Source organism: Sitophilus oryzae, unplaced genomic scaffold (genome assembly GCF_002938485.1).
Source record: "Sitophilus oryzae breed Bouriz unplaced genomic scaffold, Soryzae_2.0 scaffold_1440_pilon_pilon, whole genome shotgun sequence".
In the NCBI taxonomy this organism is placed as follows: domain Eukaryota; kingdom Metazoa; phylum Arthropoda; class Insecta; order Coleoptera; family Curculionidae; genus Sitophilus; species Sitophilus oryzae.
In genome coordinates this window covers 4,824,536-4,848,162 of record NW_022146105.1, presented here as the reverse complement: position 1 = coordinate 4,848,162, position 23,627 = coordinate 4,824,536, and the positions used below count along the sequence as shown (strand labels likewise).

Sequence of the window (23,627 nt, the reverse complement as noted above, 5' to 3'; positions counted from 1 at the left end):
CGCTAAAGGCTACAGAGCAAAAAAATAAGTTTTTTACGCCCGATCATCAGAAGTATTAAGTTTAGATAATGAAAATAAGATACGTGCTCTGAAATTCAACAATTATTCGATTATAATTAAATGAAATAATAATATTAAAATCTAATAAATAAAAATGATAAAATAATTCAAGAAAAAGCGCTCTGTAAGAGATTTTCTGCGAAATATTTAATAAACGGTTAATTCAATTCAAACTTCTTGATCCTTACTTATGTTGATGGAGAATCTCAAAGGGCTTTAGAGGTTTTTCATTTAACCCTTGAGGCGAACAATTCCGTATAATCTTTCCAATCAAAAGAGTAATTTTCTTGCTTTGTCACAATCCCTTAAGTCTTAAAACGAACCAAAAATATTTTTTTCTTAAATAAAATAGGTTATTCTAATTTCCCTAATTAGTGCATGTTAAAACAAACAAAAGCGCATAATGGAATGATATTAATGCGACAAATGTTTGTACATGAGGGACAACACACTTCTTCAAATTGAGTTCCAGTAAAAATCAATAAAATCATTTAATTTAATGTGCTGTTTGATAAAGACTAATGAATTGTTCCTCTTGTACTTATCAAATAAAAATATAGGTCACTAATAGTTTATAGTAAAAATAGTTCTTCAGTTGTATAAACAAAATTTAAAAAATATTAGGTATAAAATACTACAACCTACATTATAACATTATTGATCCAGTTCTCACTTTACCTGTACTGCAATGCCTTCAGTAATATGCCCCAAATATTTCAGTTAATCGTTTAAAAGAAAATATACCTATTTTCCCACAAAATATTTGGGAAATTTTCTTATTTACAATTAACCATAATGGCAAATAAAGTGCATAAAACAGCTTAATTTAAGAATCAAGTTATTTATAGTGTAATAATCTAATTAGTTATAAAATACAGAGCTTAAACTTGGTCTACGAAATATATAAAGCTCTTATCTGGTGCTAACACTCGTATGTAGGCTGGTTTTATATTTTCAAACCACTTATGATGACATGCTTTTATGCATTATTTTCTATTAAAAATTGCGATCCTGAAATTCTTCGAGCATGGGCAAATTTATCGTGTCTTTCCAGTAATTTGTATCCTTCAAAATAGCCTGATTTATTATATTCCGATTCTGGCAAATTCTCTGGATATATAAATAAAAAAAGCTTAATAAACATTTTATATTGCGCTCAAAATATGCCATAAACAAGCAGTTGATTTTATTACGTTTTGGGATATAATTATTAAAGTTTATTCGAATTTGGCATAAATTTTAAAACACTGTCGTTGACAATCCAGATCGATAAATAAAGCATTAAAACTTTTAACTAGCTTTTTAAACATTTTAATTGTTTAGCATTTTTATTAAAGTTGATATTATTTATTTTTCGAGCATTTTTTAAACTTTTTGTGCCGGGTTCAACGAGCCTGACTAAAACAAACAATTCAAACTCAGAATATCTGGTTTCTATGTCAAAAGTTAATGATCATAGAGAAAAAATATTTACCATAAATTTGCCAAACCAACAAAAAATTTGATATGGTAAAATAGTGGAAAAAATACATTAGTATCTATTTAAGGCCCACCCTGTATATATAAATTTAATTTAAACGTTACGTTTACATTAAACATTACTGTATTTTTAGAATGGCAAATCCAAAAATTTTATTTTTTTATTTTCAAAAAGATACGGCGTTTGTTTAAAGTCTACAACTTTGATCGCCCTGTACATTAGCAGTAATACTGAAAAAACACTACTTTAATTTCCATTGTTTCAGCCTTTAAATTGAGCTAAATTATATATATAATATCGGTAATTTTTTAATTTTTGTTGATTTTTTGGCTCAAATGCGAATAACTGAATATTAGCAACTATAAAAGCTTTTCAGATCATTTTCAATAGCTTTCCATTATTTAGCCTATGAATTTCCGTGAAATCTTTTGGATACTATCCACAACCAGAATAAAAATATTACTAAACAAATTTTATAAAATATTATTTGACTATTGAAATTTTATATACTTTATAAATTAACAGAATAAATTAGACAATTTTCTATGTGATTGGATAATATCATACATTTTTTTTGAACTGTATCAGCAAAAAAAACCTTTTTCTAGGAACCACTACCTTCAATTTAATGTTAAAGTCAAAAATGTTTTCCATAAATAAAATTCAACGCAAAATGTGGCCGAGTCACCTTTTACTGCTCTATACGTCTTTCGAGATGTGCATGTTTTTCATACAGAAATTTTGGATATTGCTTTTCCCTATTTATTGTATTACGCTGTTTTTTAGTATACCTACAATCTACTATCTGCCAGTATGAACTAAACAATCTAAAAAACCTATAATATGTTACCTATTCGAAATTACTTTTTAAGATGTTTAATTATATATATATTACCAAGAAGAAAATATAATAATAATCTTATTCGGTAATTTTGTTTTGCAGTAAAAATTTTCTAACGAGGCAGAAAACTTAAATTTTTCTTCCGGAGATAAAAGGAAGTTAATTATAATACTCCTAGTAAACAACATTTTGCTTGAAGCTACAGAGTTAAGGAAATCTTGAGTTTTCAGATAGGATTTACTGCCATATCAAGATTATATTCATACAAACTTATCTTAAGAATTGAATTTAACTTTATAAAAACATCGTAGTATTACAAAAAAATATATTCCTTTAAAAAAAATTTACGCGCCACAAATTTTAAGTCAGAAATTAATTTTACATGAGACTTTTTTCCCCTAAGAGCTTTTTTGTATGCTTTTAAATCACAACTTTTAAAGAAAAAGTAAAAAGGAATAACAGAAAATGCTCCCGCTTCATTGGGAATAATATGAGTGACATCGTATATTTATTTTCAAAACCTAATAAAATATTTTTCACAAAATAATGGTAAAATACAAAAAAAGAACATATTCTTATAAATATAAAAAATTCTCAAGAGACAATATTCATGCGAACAAACGTATTATATATGTACGTAAAAAAGATTCGCTTTAAGGAAGAAAAAAAGTACTCTCAGACTAAAATAATGGATCACAGATATACGTATATTTATATTTAGATAATAAAAAAAATACTCAAATTTTTTTAAAAATGCTTGGCTTTAATTCCTCAATAAAAAATGTTTTTTTTTGTTTCAGGTTAGTTATGTTTTTGGCCCCCAATTTTACCCAGTTTGATATCAAGTAAGTATAACTCGTTAGCAAATAAAAAAACTCGAATATAAAAAAGAGCGAGCAGTTCTACCTTAACACTCTGTATTATGCAGTGGGATTAATGTATAATGAATGTACTTTAGGGAAATATTTAGAAAAACGCGTATACCTGAACTACTTGGCACGCTATATTTCGTACAAGGCTTTTTTTCTCTTGTTAATTAGTAACACTGTTGAAAGAAGCAAAAAAAAATATGTTACGGTATTTGTTTCATATAAGTTTATTTAGAGTAGTGCGTATTTTTATTCATACAATTACAACTGGAAATTGATTAAAATATTATTTATACGTTTCTGCTACTCTTCAGTGTTATAAATATAAAATATTTCAGCAAATTCGTTTTGATGTTCTCTTTTGAACATTTTTAGCAATTTTGAAGTAAATTCTGATATAATTAGTTTAAAAAAGTTTTTTCCATTTCTAATTGTTGAAGATATTGTGTTTTATCTTTCTACTACCATTCAGTGTTCTAAGTACAGGGTGTCCAAATATTTCGTGGACATTGAACTACTACGTATTTTAGAATCAAATAAGTTCATTGGACATAATTTAGCTCTATACAAAAGTGCTTCGTTTGTCCGTTAGGGGACCTCAATAAAAAATTAACCCAAGCGTTAATTAATTTAAAATTTATTTATTTTTTAAGCTATATATGAAGGTTACTGCCAAATATAATTTGTGATAACAACATAAAATTCTATATTTTCGCGTAAGTAGATTATTAGCGCATAATAGATTTTATGCGCCTACATAGGCTTGATGTGACAAAAACATTTTTTTTCTCAAAAAATATGCGCGGTGGCGTTTTTTACAAGTGACAATAAAAGTAGTAAATACTAGAGGGACCATTTTATGAAAAAAAAATCGGTCTGGAGTGGAGTGGGAAAATATTTAAACTAAAATTTAATGTAGAGGTGGGTGTATTTTTCACCTTTTCCATACTTTTCTTTGTTTTTGTGAAAGTACTTTTATTTGTTTCATTAACATTAAATTGTAACGTAAAAACTATAATTAATCTGTTCATACATAAACTTTTAATAATTTTGAAATAATAGATTAAACTTACTTTTAATCGGATAATAGAAGGCCAATCTCAAACAGCAGGATTATATAGGGGTGACCCATGTCTCTCCTTTTGGGCGGTCTTTATGTGCTGGGGTGTATTATTAATAATGCTCCTGAAAAAGAAAAAAATATAATTAAAGCATTATATTAAAACAATGCAAAATTGTTAGCTAACACATGTATAAACGTTTTGTTCCTCTGAAAGTATCATGTAATTGCTGATATAAAAAAATTAGTTAGTTAGTAAGAGTTAATAAAATAAAACCAAGATTTTTTATAGAATTATTCAAAGCCCTTGAAACTTTATAACTGTGGAATTTTGATCTAGATTGTCAAACTTTATTTAATGTTGATTCTATCGAATAAACCCTTCTCCGAATCCTATAAGTAATGAAACAGACTTGGATATTACCTAAATACAGAATTTTGAAGGCGACAACTTTGCCTGAAGCCGTCGTCCAACCCCAGAATTGATTATTAACAAAGTCAAACCATTTAGGCAACAAGTATCATCCCGTAGCTTTTTAAGTATTCATTCAAAATTTATACGCAAATACGATATAAAATCGTGTACGGAACAGATTTAAAATACCGATAAAATTGATCTTTCGGAATCAACAAAATAATCTATTAAATTTAATTTATCAAATACCTATCCACTTCGTTAGATTAGTTACTTTTGAAATTTCTCTACTTTCATTTAAAATAAAATGTTTCTTTTCAATAATCAATTAGTTTATTAGGTATCAAAATTGGCTCTTTCACCGATTATATTATACAGGGTGGCCCGAATTGTATTCGGGAAACATCGACAGCATATTCTTCAGATAAAAAATATTAGAAAAGTTCGTATTTATATACTAAAATGCTTCGTTTCGGAGAATAAGGGTATAGAAGTTACATTTTTAATGACTGATGTCGATATTTGGATGAAAATTGGTGTCTAGGTTTTTTAGCTGATTTGAAGAGTAATAACTTGTCGTAATAAAAAATATGCATGTCAGTAGTTTTTTACGTAAAAAATGTCTTTTGATAAAAATCTCTACGAGTAACCGTTTTCAAGATATTTGGAATGGAAATAGTCAATGCATGTTATTATTGACAAAAAATAAACACGTTGACTAGATTTTTTAAGCTAATTATGAATTTTTCTTTTCATCCAAATATCGGTGTTGTAGTATAGTAAATCAGTAAATCAAAATGAAAGTTCTACACCCTGTATCTCCGAAACGAAGCATTTTAAAACATACATTTATACAAACTTTTTTTCTTATTTTTATTTGCCATTTTTATTTTTATTTTTCTTATTTTTATTTTTTTTTTATTTTTAAGTTTCCCGAATACAATTCGAACCACCCTGTATAAAAAGATATTTGACATATATATATATATATATATATATATATATATATATATATATATATATATATATATATATATATATATATATATATATATATATATCGAAACGAATGTTACAAATAAACCTCTTTAAACAAAGAAAGGTTGATGACAATGTTTAATTAATATTTTAAGCATTTACCGTCTATTTTTAACTACCTACTTATTATAGTTTACTGACATTTGAGAAACAAACAGGTAGACAGAATCGATAGTTTAATTATATATATGTTAAGAATAACTGAATCATTTACGGAATGAATCATTCTCAACTTGGAGGTGGTTATTTTACATATCTGCATTCGTATAACCTTGAAAAAATTTAAATAATCATAGAGCGTCCTTTTTATAATTGCAAAAATTCAACAAAGTCAAATAAATTATTAAATAGAAAAAAATTAGATATCGATATACTTGTTACCTGTACTGTAATTATCTTTCTATAAATATATTCCGAATAAAAATAAAAAAGCTTATTTTATCGGTACTTTTAACATAGAGAAATAATTTTATAAATAAATATTTTGAATAATTAATATTTACATATTATATAAAAGTATATCAAAAATTGCTCATTAAGGGAATAATAGGTCATATATTTTATCATAAACTAGGTAACGGGGTCATACAAATAATTCATATATAGGTATATGTACTAAAATGAAGAGAAATTTGTGTGGAGTAACCATGTATTTAGGTTAAAAGCCATTCTAGGACTGGAGGTGTATTCATATACTATTTTCATGCAATTCAAAAAATGATACGGCATTTTCTATCACATCGAAGTAAAAAAGTTAGATTTATAACTGGACTATCAGACGTAACAATATTATGAACAATATTCGTTTGACATGAATTGTGTTGTTTTATTTTCAATAATTCTTTCACAAAATAATTATTTTTTCAGACCAAAAAGCTTGTAGTTTGATAGTATTTTCTATTTTCTGGCTAAATTTTCATCAAAATATAAGCCGCTATGCCCAACAATTTTACACATCAGAGTTTTCTACACAACAACGTTATCTGCCAATTACTGGAATATTTCACTCCTTAATTTGAAAATAGAACGGTATTGAAAACAAAAAGCTTAAAACAGCTTTAAGTTGATTGAGATAATAGATTAACTAAATTGAAAATAGCATACAGATATTTGGAACTGTGGTTTACAGTTGAAACGTCAACAATGGTTGAATTTGTCGATTACTGAAATACATCTCTCCTTAATTTATAAATAGAATGGTATAGCAAACAAAAGGCTTAAAACACACATAAACAAGCCGATAATAATTACACTAAAACATAATTTTTCACATACACCTCCAATCTACAACACAAAGTTTTAGAAAGTTTTGGCAGAATTTATAAAACTCGAGTAAGCAAAAAAGCCGCAAATTAAGCAAATAAAATGCTCGAGGCTGTTTGGTTTCATTCACTGTACTTTTATAAATAAAACAAAGTATTAAAAACGTCTTTGGCGTGTTTAAATGAATCAATTAGGCGAAGAGAAAGACAAAATAAACTGGCCGATTTAATTATGAAAAAAGAAAATTACGTTGCATGGATATTTATACAAACGTAAACAGCTTTTCTTTAGGTTCAACGACTTGAATGAATGGACTGTTACTGGGGAAACTGATGCTAATTACAGGTGGATCGGATTAATATATAAATGAGCGACAAACAAAAACCGCAGTTTACCAGAATAAACTCGAAAACAAGCTGGTTGGAACTCGATACAGGCAGAAATAGCTCCCTCATCGTCCCCGATTGGCTGACGTATGGAAATTAAATCAAAAATAACCTCGTTAATATTCAGAAACTATATATCCGGCTAATTGTAGTTTATAATTATTGAATATATTGGTTCTCTAAGCGACTAATTAGAGCTTCTCCTCTTGTTCTATAAACCGACATGAAAACTTCAGCGAGGTCTATCAGCTATTTCATATACAAAGTTTAATTGTTTTAAAATTAGATCACGACTCACTATCTATCGGCTAATTTAGGTTAAAAGCAGTTCTGGGAACATCAGGGCTTAAGAATAGTACTTCTCTAAGTTATTCTCTAAATTTTTAACAATGTGACTCTCATATCTTAGAAAATTATGAATAAAATTTGCCTTCAAGTTGCATTGTTTGTTTCATCGCCCAGATTTGCTGATACCGTTAATTGTAGTATATAATTACTAGCTATATTAGAGCATCGCCTCTTGTGCCATAAACATACATGAAAACTTGAGCGAGGTCTATCAGTTATTTCGTATACAAAGCTTAATTATTTTAAAATTAGATCACGAGTCACTATCTATCGGCTAATTTAGGTTAAAAGAAACTCTGGGACAACTAAACTTGAGAAAAATACTTCTCTAAGTTATTCTCTAAATTTTTTATAATGTGACTCTCGTATCTTACCAAATTATGAATAATATTTGCTTTCAAGTTGTATTTTTTGTTTCATTGCCCAGATTTGCTGATAGCGTTAATTGTAGTAAATCATTATTGAACATATTAGTTCTCTAAGACTCTAATTAGAGCATCTCATCATGTCCTATAAACTGACACGAAACTTGAGCGAGTTCCATCAGTAATTTACTATACAAAGTTGACGTTAGATAGATTACATCGCAAGTACTTTTTAAGTGTTTTAAAATTAGATCAAAAGAGACTCTATCTATCTATCGGTTCAAGTAATATCTATTTATACCTCCTGGATATAAAGTTGTGTATCATTTTATAAATATCCTTTTAAAATTTTAAATCAATAACAGCCAGCTTAGTTATGTTTTAAAAGAAAATCTAATAATAAATATTATCCTTTAGCAAAAAACGGTCTCCTTTGCTGCTATTGAAATAATAAGCAAATAAATAAACAGAAAGAATTCTTTTAAGAACAGGAGAATGTTTGTCATCATTAAAAAGACTTATTGATCAAATAAATCGTCCTAAAGACAAGGTCGATCACGAGAAAATTTTGTTGCTAACGTAAAAAAATTCTTGGCTTGTTTTTTCGGTATCTGTAACTGAGAAACAATAATACTAATTAATCTAATGATTATAAATCGACATACAATTATTTAAATCTCTTGCTAATGATAAAAGATGGAAATAAATTAAAACTTCCTCGAGAAAGCCTTTTGTTGAAATTACTGATTAAAGTTTATTAATTTAACTGAGTTTGTCTCCAACGCCCACAGAAAATCCGATATCAGAAATTCCTATATTTCTCCGTCAACAATCAAATGAATACTCCCTTAGTTTGGGAGCACACATATCTCTAACTGTCCAGATACTGGAAATATGACTATTTCACACGACTGTATACTATAAGTTTTCGTAATTTTAAAACCCAAACTAATAAACAGTATGAATTAAATTCGAAGATATTTTCTGACACAGTGATTGTCGACGAACAATATCAGCATTTAAAATTTAAATATTAGCGCTTTACAATGCAATTTAAAAACCATTTTACGGCCTGATCTTAAATTTCCTTTTACGATTGCTTGTTTATAAATAAAACATAAATATTTATTTGCTTCTTACTGGAGTCCAAACAGCCGCCCAAGGGAATGCTCTTTGCTGTTTCTACATTTTAAGAACCCAAAATCGATCTTATTTGACCTGAGTGGAAGCATAAGTTTTGTTGCCGTGTCACTTGTTGATTTTTGCTCTGGTATAGGATACATACACTGTGAGGTCCTATAAGATATGATATAAAAGTGGTATAAACCATTAAATACAATGTTCTAAAAATGTCTAAAACAAGGTTTATAATAGCTTTATTTCGTAGAATTTATAACTTTAAAAGAAACGTACTTGGCATTAAAAAGAAAATACATTTTTGGATATTTCTAGAAAAAAAAAATAAAAGCATTAGGCATAAGAAGCTTTAGAAATTAGAGGGCAGTCGAAATTACAGAAAACACTCTGATATTTGAATATGCTTACACAGAGAATTAAAAGGTATTAGGCATTAGGAACATTAACAATAATACAATTAGGAAACGGGACATTAAGCATTGGAAAATAAGGACATTAAGGAAGGCATTAGGCATTAAGGAGGGCATTAGGAATTAAGGATGGCATTGGGCATTAGGGAGGTCTAAATTGAGGATTAATCTGTGATTCCAGGGTATCGTGGGGGCCTAGGCGAGAGGAGACATGTCCGTCGTCTCTGACTCGTTCTCTGAGGAGGAGCGCAGCCTATTCCGTCCATTCACTCGCGAGTCATTGGCCGCCATCGAAGCTCGAATTGCCGAAGAACATGCCAAACAGAAAGAGCTCGAAAAGAAGAGAGCTGAAGGAGAAGTACGTAGCCTTTACCAGCATGGTGCACGCATAAAAATAATAGTCTCGGCTATATATGTCCACTGTTCTAAAAAAACTCATCTGGTACTGCGTTTAGATCCATATTTTCAAGTTTATATGTATATAACTAAAAGTTTTTCAGAGTCTGATTAGAATAATTTATTTTTAGAGTTAGAAAAACCAAAATTGCCTGAAATTGTGACAAAAATTAATTGACTCCGGTAGGTACCAGATGATTACTTTAAATACAAGCCGATGATTATTTGTTTATGTGTGAACTTCTACTTCCTCTACTTTCACACTTCACCCCCCTAATCCTCTATGCTTCATTTATCGATGTCGTATTAGTTACTAACATATAGGTCATTCCATTCTGACATATTTTTGACACTTGGAACCACTGATTACATGGTTCATTATAAAACAAATTTTAATTCCATAAGATTTATACATTCTTCCTAATTTTTTTTCTGAAGTAATAAAATATTAATAATAATGCAAGTGTTGTCAATTTATCTATGGAATGGCCCACGTATGTCACCATTCATTTTCTGTTCTTTTATTAGAGTGAGTCATTATTGCATTGTTTGCTCAGTACAGGCCTTAAAATTTCAAACAAGAGCTTCGTAACTTTTTTTTAGGATGACCTCTTCGCAAGTTACTTTCTTTATCAATTTTACAAAGTTATGAACCATCTACTTTTCTTTCTTCCACTTGGCAAAAACTCGTAAAAGCAGGAAAGAAAAATTTATTTTCCAAATGAATTCCAACCTTTGTATTAAATAATAAATTCTTTCACTTTTTTCTCTTCTTTTGTATTGTTGCTAACTTTTAACAGCTTTGTTTTAACCCTTCCAATTGTTAAAAACATTTTAAAAATCATATTTTTTTATTTAAATTAAATTAAAAAAAATCAAAATTATTCTAGGAAAATAAAATATGTGTATTAAAAAAAACGTTTTAATTTGTATATACGATTATAATTTAAATCAAAATATATACTTTCCAGGAGTTATATAGATCTTTGCCAATACTGCTTGAGGATATTTGCATGAACTATTATATGCCTCTTATCTATGTGTTGTATTTGTAAGAAAAGTAACACACCTGAGAACTTGAAACAACGAGACATAAGGCTATACCCTACAATTGGCGGTCATAAGGTTACAAACATTGTAATTGGAAAAAACAAAATATTTTATCATGTACAATAACAGATTTTAAAGCATGTTTTCAATATGTCTAGAAATATTTTTGACTTAGAATCAGCTATAACTTATAAAACAAATCTCTCAAACAATGTTGTTTTAAGCAAAAAAATGCTTGAAAAAATCAATCTACACTCTCAAGGTGGGAAAAATAAAATAAAAATAATATAAAGGCGTCTTATAGAAAAAAGGTTGAAATATATTGATACAAACATTTTTTCTTTATTTTCGCATGATTTGTAGTGACGTGTTTGATCAGAATTGTGGCCTTTTCGAAGTATAGGTGAATAAAAGACTTCTGAATGAGGAAAAATATATTTTCTATTTCTGTCATGAAGTTTTTTTCTGTAATAAAATTAATACAATATTAGTAAGAAGAATATATTCTACATTAATGGCGTTTAAACAATATATTTTAACATATTTTTTAAAAAGGCAGTATTTTATTATCCTAACCTTATACCGAGTAGGGCAGAACAGGAAATTTTATACCCTATATATAAATTATATTTCCAATACGAGACTTACAAGTTCTGATTTTTTTATTTAGAATTCTTTCATAATAGCATTTTTATAGTAGTCTGAAATATACTACGGTCATCTATTAAATTTAAAAAAAAATCTCCATTATATTACTTTCAATTATTATAATACTTTTAAAATTATATCAAATATAGCATGGTCATGAACCGTTTATACTTGGATTTCGCACATAATTCCTCTTTTATTACAGTTTGGAGTGTTATAAAACCCTAAAGTTATTTAATAAATTAGGCGATTTATTACATAAGGGCTAAAAAAGATAGTCGTATATATTAAACCTATTATATACTTCTCAAATCTAGAATATTGTTTGAAGATGGTTGTTTTATAAAAAATAAAAAATTCTAGACAAAGAATCGTCTATATATAGTGTGAATAAGGTCTGTTAATGTACACAACCGTTTATCTCGCGTCATTGGTTTTTAATTTTCTCCTTATTCATAAATTATCGAAGGTCCCACATTCTTCATATTATAACATGACATTTTCTCCAACATATCACAAGAATTTAATAGTGCAAGATACCATTCAATTTTGTTATCATTTCAATGCACCTATTCCTAAATTGATTCAACAGTTTATTATCTGAATCTTGTGATGTGAGTAGATAGGTGATGTAAAGGCGATGTGGCTTTATAAATGTTAAAAATTCAAACTTCATTGCAGCCCGGTTTTGGACGAAGGAAAAAGAAAAAAGAAGTAAGATTTCTCCAATGAAAATGCTCACAAAAAAATGCTTTTTAGCTGTTAATATCATGCGTCTGACGATAGAGTATATTAAACAAACGATATAGGGTAAACCAACTCAATATCTTACGATGACCTCATGAAAATTAGCGATTTTGGTCATGTCACCGATTTAGTTAAAACTGCTGTTATTTACTAATTAAGAGATGTAGAATAAGGAAATATAGACCAATATAGTCGTACGGAAACAATACTGGATATAGGAGACAGTTTTAACCATCATCAAAAATAGCTGAAAACAAAGTTTCAAAAAAATAATTTTCCAACAAAACCAAGATATCTAAGTCGTCAAAGGTTTGTGTATTGTGTATATTCTGAATCTACATAACATTTCCTAAAAATACAGAAATTTTTACAATTATATGTCTATGATTATTATTTTTCTAATGCCTTGGAAAAGGTGTTAAAAATAGCCGAACATAATAATTAATAATTAATTTTTCGACTTTTTTTCATACATATAGTCGTGAAAATTGGCGATTTTCGTGATTTCGCAGTTTTAGTTAAAACTGCTGTTATTTACTAATTAAAAGGCGTAGAATAAGAAACTATAAACCATAGTAATCTTACGAGAACAGTAAAGGATGTAAAAAATTTTCACACAAAACAAAAATATGTAAGCCTTTAAAGGTCTATATATTCTGAATCTACATAAGATTTCTTATAAATGCTGAAATTTTTATAATTTTATGGCTATGATTACTATTTTTCTAAGGCCTTTGAAAATGTGTAACAATAGCCAAAAATGAGTATTTTCGATTTTTTTTAGTCGTGAATATTTGTGACTTTCGACATGTCACCGATTTTGGTAAAACTGCTTTTTTACTATATAAAAGGTGTAGAATAAGAAAATATCGACCACTGTAGTCTTACGAGAACAGTAATAGATGTAAGGAGCGTTTTAACAATCATCAAAAATAGCTAAAAAACAAGGGTTCAAAGATTCTAAAGCCTTTAAAGGTGTAAATATTCTGAATCTACATAAAATTTTCTACAAACCCTGAAATTTTCATAATTTTATGACTATGATTACTATTTTTCTAAGCCCTTTGAACATCTGTAAAAAATAGCCAAAAATGGCCATCATAGCCATGAAAATTTACGATTTTAGTACATTCTCTAATTTCCATAAAACTGCATAAACTCTAATTAACTAATTAAATACTCTAAAGTTACAAATTTTTTTCTAAAAATCTTATTTTTCATAATTTTATTATCTATTATTATTTTAAAGGTTTTGAAAATAAGAGAAAACATTAGCTGGTCTTGGAGCAAAAATATTTAATTAAAATACAAGTCATCATTATTATATGAAAATTTAAAAATCTAAGTCCTACGATAGAGATAAAATATGTTAAAAGTATCTGAAAGAATGTTTGTATAGTCGACTAAACACATCATTGACTAAAGTAAGCATTAGCATAACAAAAAAATTTTGGCTTAAAAAAATCCAATAAGATAATCGTTTTCGTATTCTGAACATCTAGCTATTATTACAAGAAAAATAGGCATTTTCCAACACTCGGCTAAGCATATCAAAACTTGGCATTATTGATTTTCTCTTGCATGGAGTATTTACAGTGGTTTACCCTATACTTAAAAAAACCGTTCGACATAAAGCTTATTTGAAATCGTCAGTTGCATCGAAAATTAAAAGCTTTCTTTTACGTTTACGCTGCTTAAGCCACTCTAGTGCATTTTGGACCTGCTTGACACAACGACAGAACACATGTTGAGTTTCTAGAATTTTTTTTCGAAGAAACCAAACGTTAACGGTGCATATCAGCTGTTTTTGACACGGCTGAAATTCATATTGACACCGCACACCATAAAAAAAAAGAAAAAAGATCACCACAACACCTGTTTTCGTTCAAACTTTACTGTTACAAATCTTTTGAGGCAATGTAGACAATAGAAAGTTTAGTCTGTTACCTAATTCATGTTGATTGTATGTTAGAATTTTAGAAAAATTTCGAGGCTGCTTTATATTTTTAGATATGACTGCCATTATTTGGGTAGATAGCCACAAGTTTAGTAAAACACTTGTATTGATCAACAGTCTACACTGTCAAAACAAGCACATTTCTGAAAAACTACAGTAAATGAATGCCTTATAAAAAAAGAGTTTCAAAGTTTCTAATTAGAAATCAGTATGAGCCTAAAATCTAATTAGTAAGTTTGGAACAAACAAACGGTATGTAATATTATGGTATTTATGCATGATGAACGTGAATTCATAAAAATACAAAATGCAACTTTACTGTAGATTTTTTTTGAAAACTTCCGCCAAAAATTTTTAAATTCTCAAAATATTGGCACACACAACCACATTATAAACACTTGTTTATATTTTAAAACCAATATTAATATAAGTTTTTAAATTCCTTAATTAAAAGGATTTTAGTAAAAAAATAGTATTTTCTAGGTAATTATGAAAAAAATATTACTTTAGTTGGCACTTATTAGTATATAGAAAGAAACTTAGGTAAAGGCACAAAATAGAAAAATATTCTTCATTAAGTCTTAATCCAAATAAAATATGAATAGATTGTTCAAATATTTGATAGCTATTTTTACCTCGTCCTGCTAGATTTTAATTCACCCTAAAAAAATATCATTCCGAAAATAATCGATATATTTGACGTCAAAAGCCGGCTTAATCGTTTCTCAATACACTTTCCGATGTAGTAAAAGTGTACAGGGTGTCCCATTTTAGTTCAAATCATACGGTATCTCTGTTATTAATGAAGATAGAAAGATGCGTTTTGCACAAACCTTTACTACTTTTCTGTCAAATGAAATTAATATTTGCTATACTTGATATACGTTTATAAAAATATTTTTAGAGATTGAACTTATGTATATTTTCTTAAATAGACCACCCTGTATATATTTATAAACCATATAATCTGGATTTTCATGAGCTTTTCAAAAATATATGTCACTCTATATTTATTTTCACTATTTACTGTGCAATATTTCAAAGTTTTCATGAATGCTATCAGGCAAGCTTTTTTTATTTGCAGATCCACCCCGTTATAAAGAAAGAACTTTCAAAAACAAAATTATTTAGTCAAAAATGAAATTTTAACGACTATTTTAGAGTAAATACCATTTTAATTTTTTTTATTATCTATCACAGCCTACTAACGAGAAAATAATACTTTTAAATATTGCAGTAAATAGTAAAAATGAATAGAGAGTGTTATATATTTTTGGGAAGTTCATATACAAGGTGTTACTATGTGAAAAAAAAAATTTTAGTATTTTTTCCCAAAAAAAAGCAGACTACGTCACCATATTTTACATAAAAAATTGTATAAGAAATATTTGTTACCTTCTCGATAACTTTTAGAATAACAGAGACAGGGGGCTGTCCCAAATTGCAAAATTTTCAAAAATATCCTGTAATGCATCTTCCGTTTGACAAAAAAGTGGGACAGGTTTGTTCAAACTGCATCTTCCCATCTTTACTAATAACGAAGATACCGTATAATTTCAACTAAAATGGGACATCCTGTACAGGATAATATGATTATAAAAATAAGGAGATTATACTGGATTTTTCCTCTTTCAGTGATATAAACGATTTATTTTTTAAACAAAATTTTCTACGAGACTTAAAGTTGCCTAGAAAATGCTAATTTCGTTTTGGACACTGTTCTCTATTAACCCGAATGATAGAAATCTGTCCAAGGCAGATGTGATTAAAGTTTGAAATGTGATAGATTCGGTATGAAGACGAGGACGAAGATGAAGGCCCCCAACCTGACCAGACACTGGAGCAAGGGTTGCCCCTGCCGGTTAGGCTTCAGGGTAATTTTCCTCCAGAACTTGCCAGCACACCACTTGAGGACATCGACCCCTTTTATAGTAACCAAATGGTAAGGTCTTAAAGTCATCCATTTGTTTTTTTCTGAAATTTACACCTCTAAGCAACCCTAGAGGTAGCCACATACATACAGTTTTTTCTCAAGGCAAAACTGCAGTTTGTAACTCAACAAACACTAAATGTGTGTGGCTACTTTAAAGTACAAAAATTATCTCGTTTATTCTAGTTTATATTCTAACAGATATACTGACACTGAAATATTTTGAAATAAAGTTATTATTATTAAGAATACTAGGTAAATCCCCCCAAAAAAATATTACGGTAATTTTGTACGATAATCAGACGATCCAACATTTATCTTAACCCTTTTTTTAAACAGGCAAACTCCAAAAGTTGATGTAAAATATAATACAGTCCCCTCCAGAGTTTGAAAAGGTTTTATTATTAATTTCAGCCCTCAAAAAACTTTTATCTCGAATACACAAATTTCAATTGATGATCGTAATCAATTTGGCCGGTTCAAAAGCTTCATTAACTAAGGTATTTATATGCAGGAAGGGCGTAAGGGATAAATAATTAGTTTAAGTAGGAATTTGTTGGTTATAGATAAGTACCTACGCAAGAAAATTCTACCGATCGATCAAAAACAATTTGATTTAAGCCCGTTTTGAATAAGTTTACAAAAAAACAGCCTAGTTTACACAGCCATAATTAAATTTGCGTTTTAATTAAAAGAATTTATATAGCAGAACAGACAAAAATTCCCAATAGCGAGTTTTGGTTTGGTTTAGTTAACCCGCAAACAACCCAAAATAAATTCTTGTTGATGAGGTCGAAATTAAAATTGCTTTTCAGATACTCAGTCTTTTTTCGACCGTATGGTATATTATACGAAATATCAAAGTTGAATCAATGAAAAATACCTTCAGGATTTAAGATCCAAAAAAGAAGAAACGCAGGTTAGGGTAGTTTTTTTTATAAATTTATGTAATGCAGTCTAAGAGGTTTATTGTGTTTTCGTCTGTATTTTATAATAAACATTCAAGCATTTTAGTACCAAGCACGAAACAGAACATAAAACAAATTTACAGGGTGATCATTAAAAATGTGCGACTGACAATTACAGAATTTGCAGTAAGTTTATTATTAGGTATGCTCCATGGCCAATGCATGCAGGTGACTCGAATCACGAGACATGGAATAGTAAATAGACCTGTTAAGATATTTAAAGGGTTTAAGGGATAAAACAGTGGGTGTTATACGAGAGTTTGTTATTTTGTGCGTACGATTCTATAGTATCTAAGGAATCCTCTCTTAGTCTGTTTTCATTCATGTTTGGCACCGTGTAACACTTTGTAGTAAAATTATGCCCCCTACGCTTCTATTTTTAGCGATATGTTTGAGAATTTTGTTTATAAAGGAAGTATTATAATCTGACAGTCTATTGTCAGCAAGTGGACAGTATCTCTTTAAAAAAGAAAAGTGAAACATATTTTGAACTGAAACTGCTTAGTAGAACATTATGTGCCAAGCCTATAGACTTGGTGCATTCTCCGCCGGTGCTGCCACTATCGGGAAAAATTGTAACATTGATTAATAATCCACTGTAAAAAAATATTTTTATATTCTAAAAGTGTTAGGTTAGGTAGTGTAAATATAATTTGATAAAATTCCCCAAAAAAATAAAAAAGTAAATATTTTGATATCTTCAAAAGGTCTCTTGTACTATAATTTATTATTCAAGCTAATAAAACTTTTTATAAGAGTTCAACTGCGGTAGCGAGCATAGTTTTACGCACCGGTTTTGCTAGTGGGGACATAACTGGAGCTATTTAGGCTATAACGAAATTTTTTATAAAGGTATATAATGATAATTTTAGAAGCCTCCTTACGCCCTCTTTTACGTGATAACATTTTGTCGCCAATTTTATTAACATCTGAAATTGTCACCACACAATGCCACGGCCAGTTCTGGTTCTTTTTCACTTAATTTTACTACCCGGAACAGCGTTACATTAGACAAACCTACTACCTGAATGTTTTATAGTTTCAATAACTGCGCTAGTAGAAAATTAAAATACTTAAATATTATGACAAAGCCATGATTTTAATATTATTGTAATGCAATCGACATAAACGGTAACGAGCACTTCTAATTTCTGCCGTATCATGCGCTGCGATCGGAATTTTTAAACTGAAACGCACCAAGGTAATAGACGTACAAGTCTATGAATCTACGTATTATTTTGTGAGGATATTCACTATAGGTTCTATTCCTTTGTCCTTTTAGTCATTTCAAGTTCTCTTTCTGCCATATATCGTCATTTAAGAATTTCTTCAAGTTTTCTGCTTGTTAAATCAACTACATATGAAATAAGAGTAACTATTATAGTAACCAGCTTATAAATTGACCAGAATCTAGTTAAAATTAGTCGGGGTTTCATCTCAGATATTCTAATTCCCGCGATATCACTTCATAATCCCGGGCATTTCCTATCAGGGGAGAGCTAAGGGATGAGGGACCAGCAACCCTCCCAAGAGACCCCCGTGTTAGCGCTTATCCTTTTTGATTTGTTTTTTTCCCCTCGAATTTAAAACGCAAGTAAAAAAAACGGACATCCGAAAAGATAACATTATAAAAAATATATATGAAAGACAAAAAAAAATAAAACGCGCTTTTCACGTTCAAGGTTACAAATTCGCTTGTACTTGGGCGAACAATTTGAAAGATTTAATACGAAAACGAGAAGGTAAAGAAATATTTCAATATATCTCAGAAAATATTCTTTTATTATAGACTTTTACTATAGTCATTTACGATATATTATAAAAATGAATGGTTATATATGGCATACTAGGAATTTATTATTTTGAAAACGTGGGTGGCATTCATTGACTCAATTTTCGTTTAGCTGAAATCAGTTATGTAAGAAAGATTTGTTTATTTAGTATTTGGAAGCCTTTTTGAATAGTACCTAGTCTAATTTTTCTGCGGAAGTGCATGATTTTCAGTTTTTCAACTTTAGAATTGCTGAAATCAGGACTACTTTAGTTTAGCTGAAAAAGATAATGTAAGAAATCTTTGTTGATTTAGTATTTGGAAGCTTTTTTGAATCGTATGTCTAATTATTCTGCGAAAATGTATCATAATACATAGACATGCAAAAAACTTTTTGGGGAAGTGTAACGTTTTCATATATTGATAAAATATTGTAAAATATAGCAAAATCTGAAAAGCACTCGTCAATTGAAATTGGTAAACAGGCGCGTTTTAGCTTACAGCGTGTTTTGATTGCTTTAGTTTCATTTTTTTCAGTTCATACCCATACAAGAAAAGTGTTTAGTATGTAAAGCAGGAACATGTTTTCATGCAACTGATTTCAGGCATTCTAAAGTCGGAAAAAAGAGAATGGTGTATTTACGCAGAGAAATTTTTATGATTTTGTGTTTGGGGACGCTTCCATATACTGGACGTTTTGTTATTTTTTTTATAAACGATCTCAGCTAAAAAAAAGTTTACCCGATTAGTATATGTATACAAAAAAAATTACAAGAATTTTAATTGCGAATTTTGCGGTCAAAAAGAAACAGTATAACGACAATACCTTAAAAGGCAGAAGCGTTTTTTAATCTTCAGCTTTAATCGTCTTTCAAGTTGCCCTGAAGCTAGGCGTCTAATAAAAAAGAACCGTGATCAGAAAAAGACTTTGGTTTTCTTTTCGCTGTGGCTAATATTTCGGTTTGTAACACCAAATAAAAATATTGCCAACTTTTATGGAGATAAAAATCGAGATGATGTAGGAAGATTATTTAATTTTTCTCTTTTGTTTCAGACTTTCGTAGTAATAAGTAAAGGAAAAGATATTTTTAGATTCAGTGCAACTAATGCCCTTTGGATATTAGATCCTTTTAATCCCATCCGTCGTGTGGCGATTTACATTTTAGTACATCCCTTGTTTTCACTTTTTATTATTACAACCATTCTAGTCAATTGTATTCTAATGATCATGCCAACAACACCCACCGTAGAATCAACAGAGTAAGTACCATTTGCGTATCTATAGCTTACTTAATACCTACACTTAGGGTCTCCATACGTCTAAATTTACCAGGACATGTCCAGGGTTGTCTAACCTTAAAATCCTAACTTTCTTGAATATTTTAATCGTTTTAGAGCCGGTGCACTCTGGACGTACACTTACATATTTACTAAACTGACATTGTTCGAATGTATTCATATCTATATCGTAATTTTTTTCGGTTTCGGTGCACTCGTTTTCGGTTCGGTGCACTACAATTTACTCGTTGACAAGTAAATTGTAGTTCCTGTCATTTTTGGAATGTCATCTCTCGAAATTTTCCCTGATTCACTGTACGGACTCTAGCTCATGTTAACTCTAGATGCAACAGGTAAATTGGTTTGGAAGTGTCGGTATATAACGTGCAATATTTAATTTTACTATTATTTAATGCCAAAACAAAAGCGTGTGGATAATCAAATTGTGATGTCAATTGTAACGTATGCAGTAAAATTCGTAATATTGCTGACAAATGCAAGAGAATACTTTTTCAACCGCCTTTAATTTTCCCTTTAAAGTAAAGTCTATCCAACGAGTCATGGAAGAATATCGTCACATCACATCTGACAAACAGTGACAGAAAGTACAATTTACCTGTCGATTAAACGACACACAACAAAAAAAATTACGTAAATAAATTCATAATTTATTTTTCGGTTTTTTCCTCCGGGTTTCAGAGGTCACTTGTCCGGAATTTCCAGAAACTTATGGAAACCCTACATACACTGTTTTAAATCCATAATATTGCTAAGATACGCCTGCAACTCCATCATTCTGGACCTCTCTAAGGTTATTAAACGTATTGCAGTCGGATCTCTACTAAAATGATTAAACGTTTCTCACTAAAATCACCAGTTAGGGTAGTCTATCTCTGAATACTGGCTTGATTTCGGTGGGAGGTGTAGGTGGACTTAGGCTAGAAGCTTTTATTTGGTGTGTGTTTAGAGTAGCCAGAAGGATTTGTGATTTTCAGAGTAATATTCACTGGCATCTATACCTTCGAATCAGCAGTGAAGGTGATGGCGAGAGGTTTTATTCTTCAACCGTTCACCTACCTTAGAGATGCATGGAATTGGCTCGACTTCGTAGTCATAGCTTTAGCGTGAGTAGTTTAGTTAGAAAACTAGATAGTCTCTTTAGATTAGGTTCCTAATTTTTCTCTGTCATTGTCATTATTTGAGAAGAGTACAGCTTGAGAAACAGTGATAGAACTTAAACTTATTGCTAAACAACAGCACATAGAAATTATTTTATTTTGTTCGCAGATAATTTCAAAGATAATTCATTGTCATATCCTTTCTGTGATAGACATGCTAATCAATTTACCTATTTTCAGCTTGATTTACAAAAGCAAAAGGAAGTTAAACTCGATAAATTTTGGGCTGTTTCGACAATAATATATTTGATTTTGACCCAATTTCTATAAATGATTTTGTATAATATCAAGCTAAATAATATAATATATAATTCAGTAAAATTAATTCTAAATTAAATCATTCTATTATTCGTTTTATATATTTTGATGACGTAGAAAAATACAATACTGCAATTTCATGTCACACGGATATAATTCTATGATTCTATCACTTGAAGTAATTATGAATTCTAGAAATTTTAGCAAATTATAATTTTAAACCATTTAAATGTCTGTTTTCTTAGGTAAACTTTTGACGTTAATATGATAAATGCCATTTTTACAAATTGGATGGCGTGTTGAAAATTTCTAGTCCCCTTTTCGCATGTTCGAAAACTCTATAAGCCGAATTTCTATAACCCTGACTGTGCCTTAATGGATAACAGATAAGAATAACTTTAAATCATGTTAAATTCATTTATTAATATTTCAAGCCAAATGTTATCTAATATATAACATTAAAATTTTAAGCCAGTGAAGTGATCTATCACTAATTCTTAATATGTCAGCTCTTGCAAGAATTAAAGATATAAATGTATACTTGATATTAAAATTAAGTAGCGAAGTATTAAAATTGCTTCCATTTTAATACTTTAATAGATTATATTGTATTTTAGTAAAATTTTATTACTAAATAATAAAAATGAATGTCCCCTTTGTTCCACAGCTATGAAAAATTGATCTTTTATTTGTTATTTTTGCCAAAATGCAATCAAAAATATGTGAGTGATTTACAAAAACTTTTCATCTTTGTTTTATTACAGTAGATATAAAGTGAGTAGTTAATAATGTAATTAATATTAGACAGATATGATTGTTTTTTAAAGAGTTATTAGATTTAAAGAACCTTATATATAATTTAATATCATAGATTAGTCCATAGTTATAATATTTGAACTAGAATAACTGTTATAGATCCTCCTACCTATACATCTTAGAATATTATTTCTTAACTATTTACATTAAAATTAAAACATCGATTATTGGCACTGTTTTTATTATTATCTATGCATTAGATATAAACTTTACCTAGTTAACATACTAACTACTTTAAGGCTTATTAGAGGACTTTTTAGAAGCAAACAGACCTAGGGAGTACTTATCAACTAAAAGTTATTTTGACTTTTCAGTTATGTTACTATGGGTATAGATTTGGGAAATTTAGCTGCCTTAAGAACATTTAGGGTGCTGAGAGCTCTAAAAACTGTTGCCATTGTTCCGGGTAAGCAAAAAAAATCCGGAGACAGCTGAAATACTGACAAGTTTGACGAATTGCAGGTTTGAAGACCATCGTAGGCGCTGTCATTGAATCAGTCAAAAATCTACGAGATGTGATAATTTTAACAATGTTTTCTCTTTCCGTTTTTGCTTTGATGGGTTTACAAATTTATATGGGCGTTCTCACGCAAAAATGTATCAAAGTTTTTCCAATGGACGGGTCATGGGGTAACCTTACAGACGAAAATTGGGAAAGGTTCAATCAAAACGAAAGTAAGACTAAGTTGCGATATTTCGACTTGCAATAAGAAATTTCTGAAAAAAAATATTTTAGCCAATTGGTATTTTGATGAGGAAAAAGGTGAAATACCACTGTGTGGGAACTCATCTGGAGCAGGTCAATGCAAACCTGGCTATATGTGCCTGCAAGGTTACGGAGATAATCCAAACTACGGTTATACGAGCTTCGATACATTCGGCTGGGCCTTCCTTTCTGCCTTTAGACTAATGACTCAGGATTACTGGGAAAATTTGTACCAACTGGTATGTTTTTTTC

At 29.4% G+C, this 23,627-nt stretch overlaps 1 protein-coding gene and 1 long non-coding RNA gene across 9 annotated transcripts in view; one reads left to right on the top strand and one right to left on the bottom strand.

Moving 5' to 3' along the window:
* Positions 1-23,627, bottom strand: part of LOC115876883 — a 152,815-nt gene that overhangs the window by 12,965 nt on the left and 116,223 nt on the right. For both annotated transcript variants that reach the window (XR_004049215.1, XR_004049216.1), the window contains one exon: positions 4,324-4,435. This is a non-coding gene — a long non-coding RNA (uncharacterized LOC115876883). The remainder of the gene's footprint in view (positions 1-4,323; positions 4,436-23,627) is intronic.
* Positions 1-23,627, top strand: part of LOC115876875 (sodium channel protein para) — a 48,245-nt gene that overhangs the window by 9,585 nt on the left and 15,033 nt on the right. For 5 of the 7 annotated variants that reach the window (XM_030892884.1, XM_030892889.1, XM_030892887.1 and 2 more), the window contains exons 2-10: positions 3,182-3,226; positions 9,854-10,030; positions 12,448-12,480; positions 16,257-16,412; positions 20,194-20,399; positions 21,413-21,541; positions 22,984-23,075; positions 23,132-23,344; positions 23,406-23,614. In XM_030892884.1, coding sequence (XP_030748744.1) covers positions 9,884-10,030; positions 12,448-12,480; positions 16,257-16,412; positions 20,194-20,399; positions 21,413-21,541; positions 22,984-23,075; positions 23,132-23,344; positions 23,406-23,614 — 1,185 coding nt within the window. In that variant the 5' untranslated portion in view covers positions 3,182-3,226; positions 9,854-9,883. The remainder of the gene's footprint in view (positions 1-3,181; positions 3,227-9,853; positions 10,031-12,447; positions 12,481-16,256; positions 16,413-20,193; positions 20,400-21,412; positions 21,542-22,983; positions 23,076-23,131; positions 23,345-23,405; positions 23,615-23,627) is intronic. The other 2 variants (XM_030892891.1, XM_030892890.1) reach the window with 1 other exon arrangement.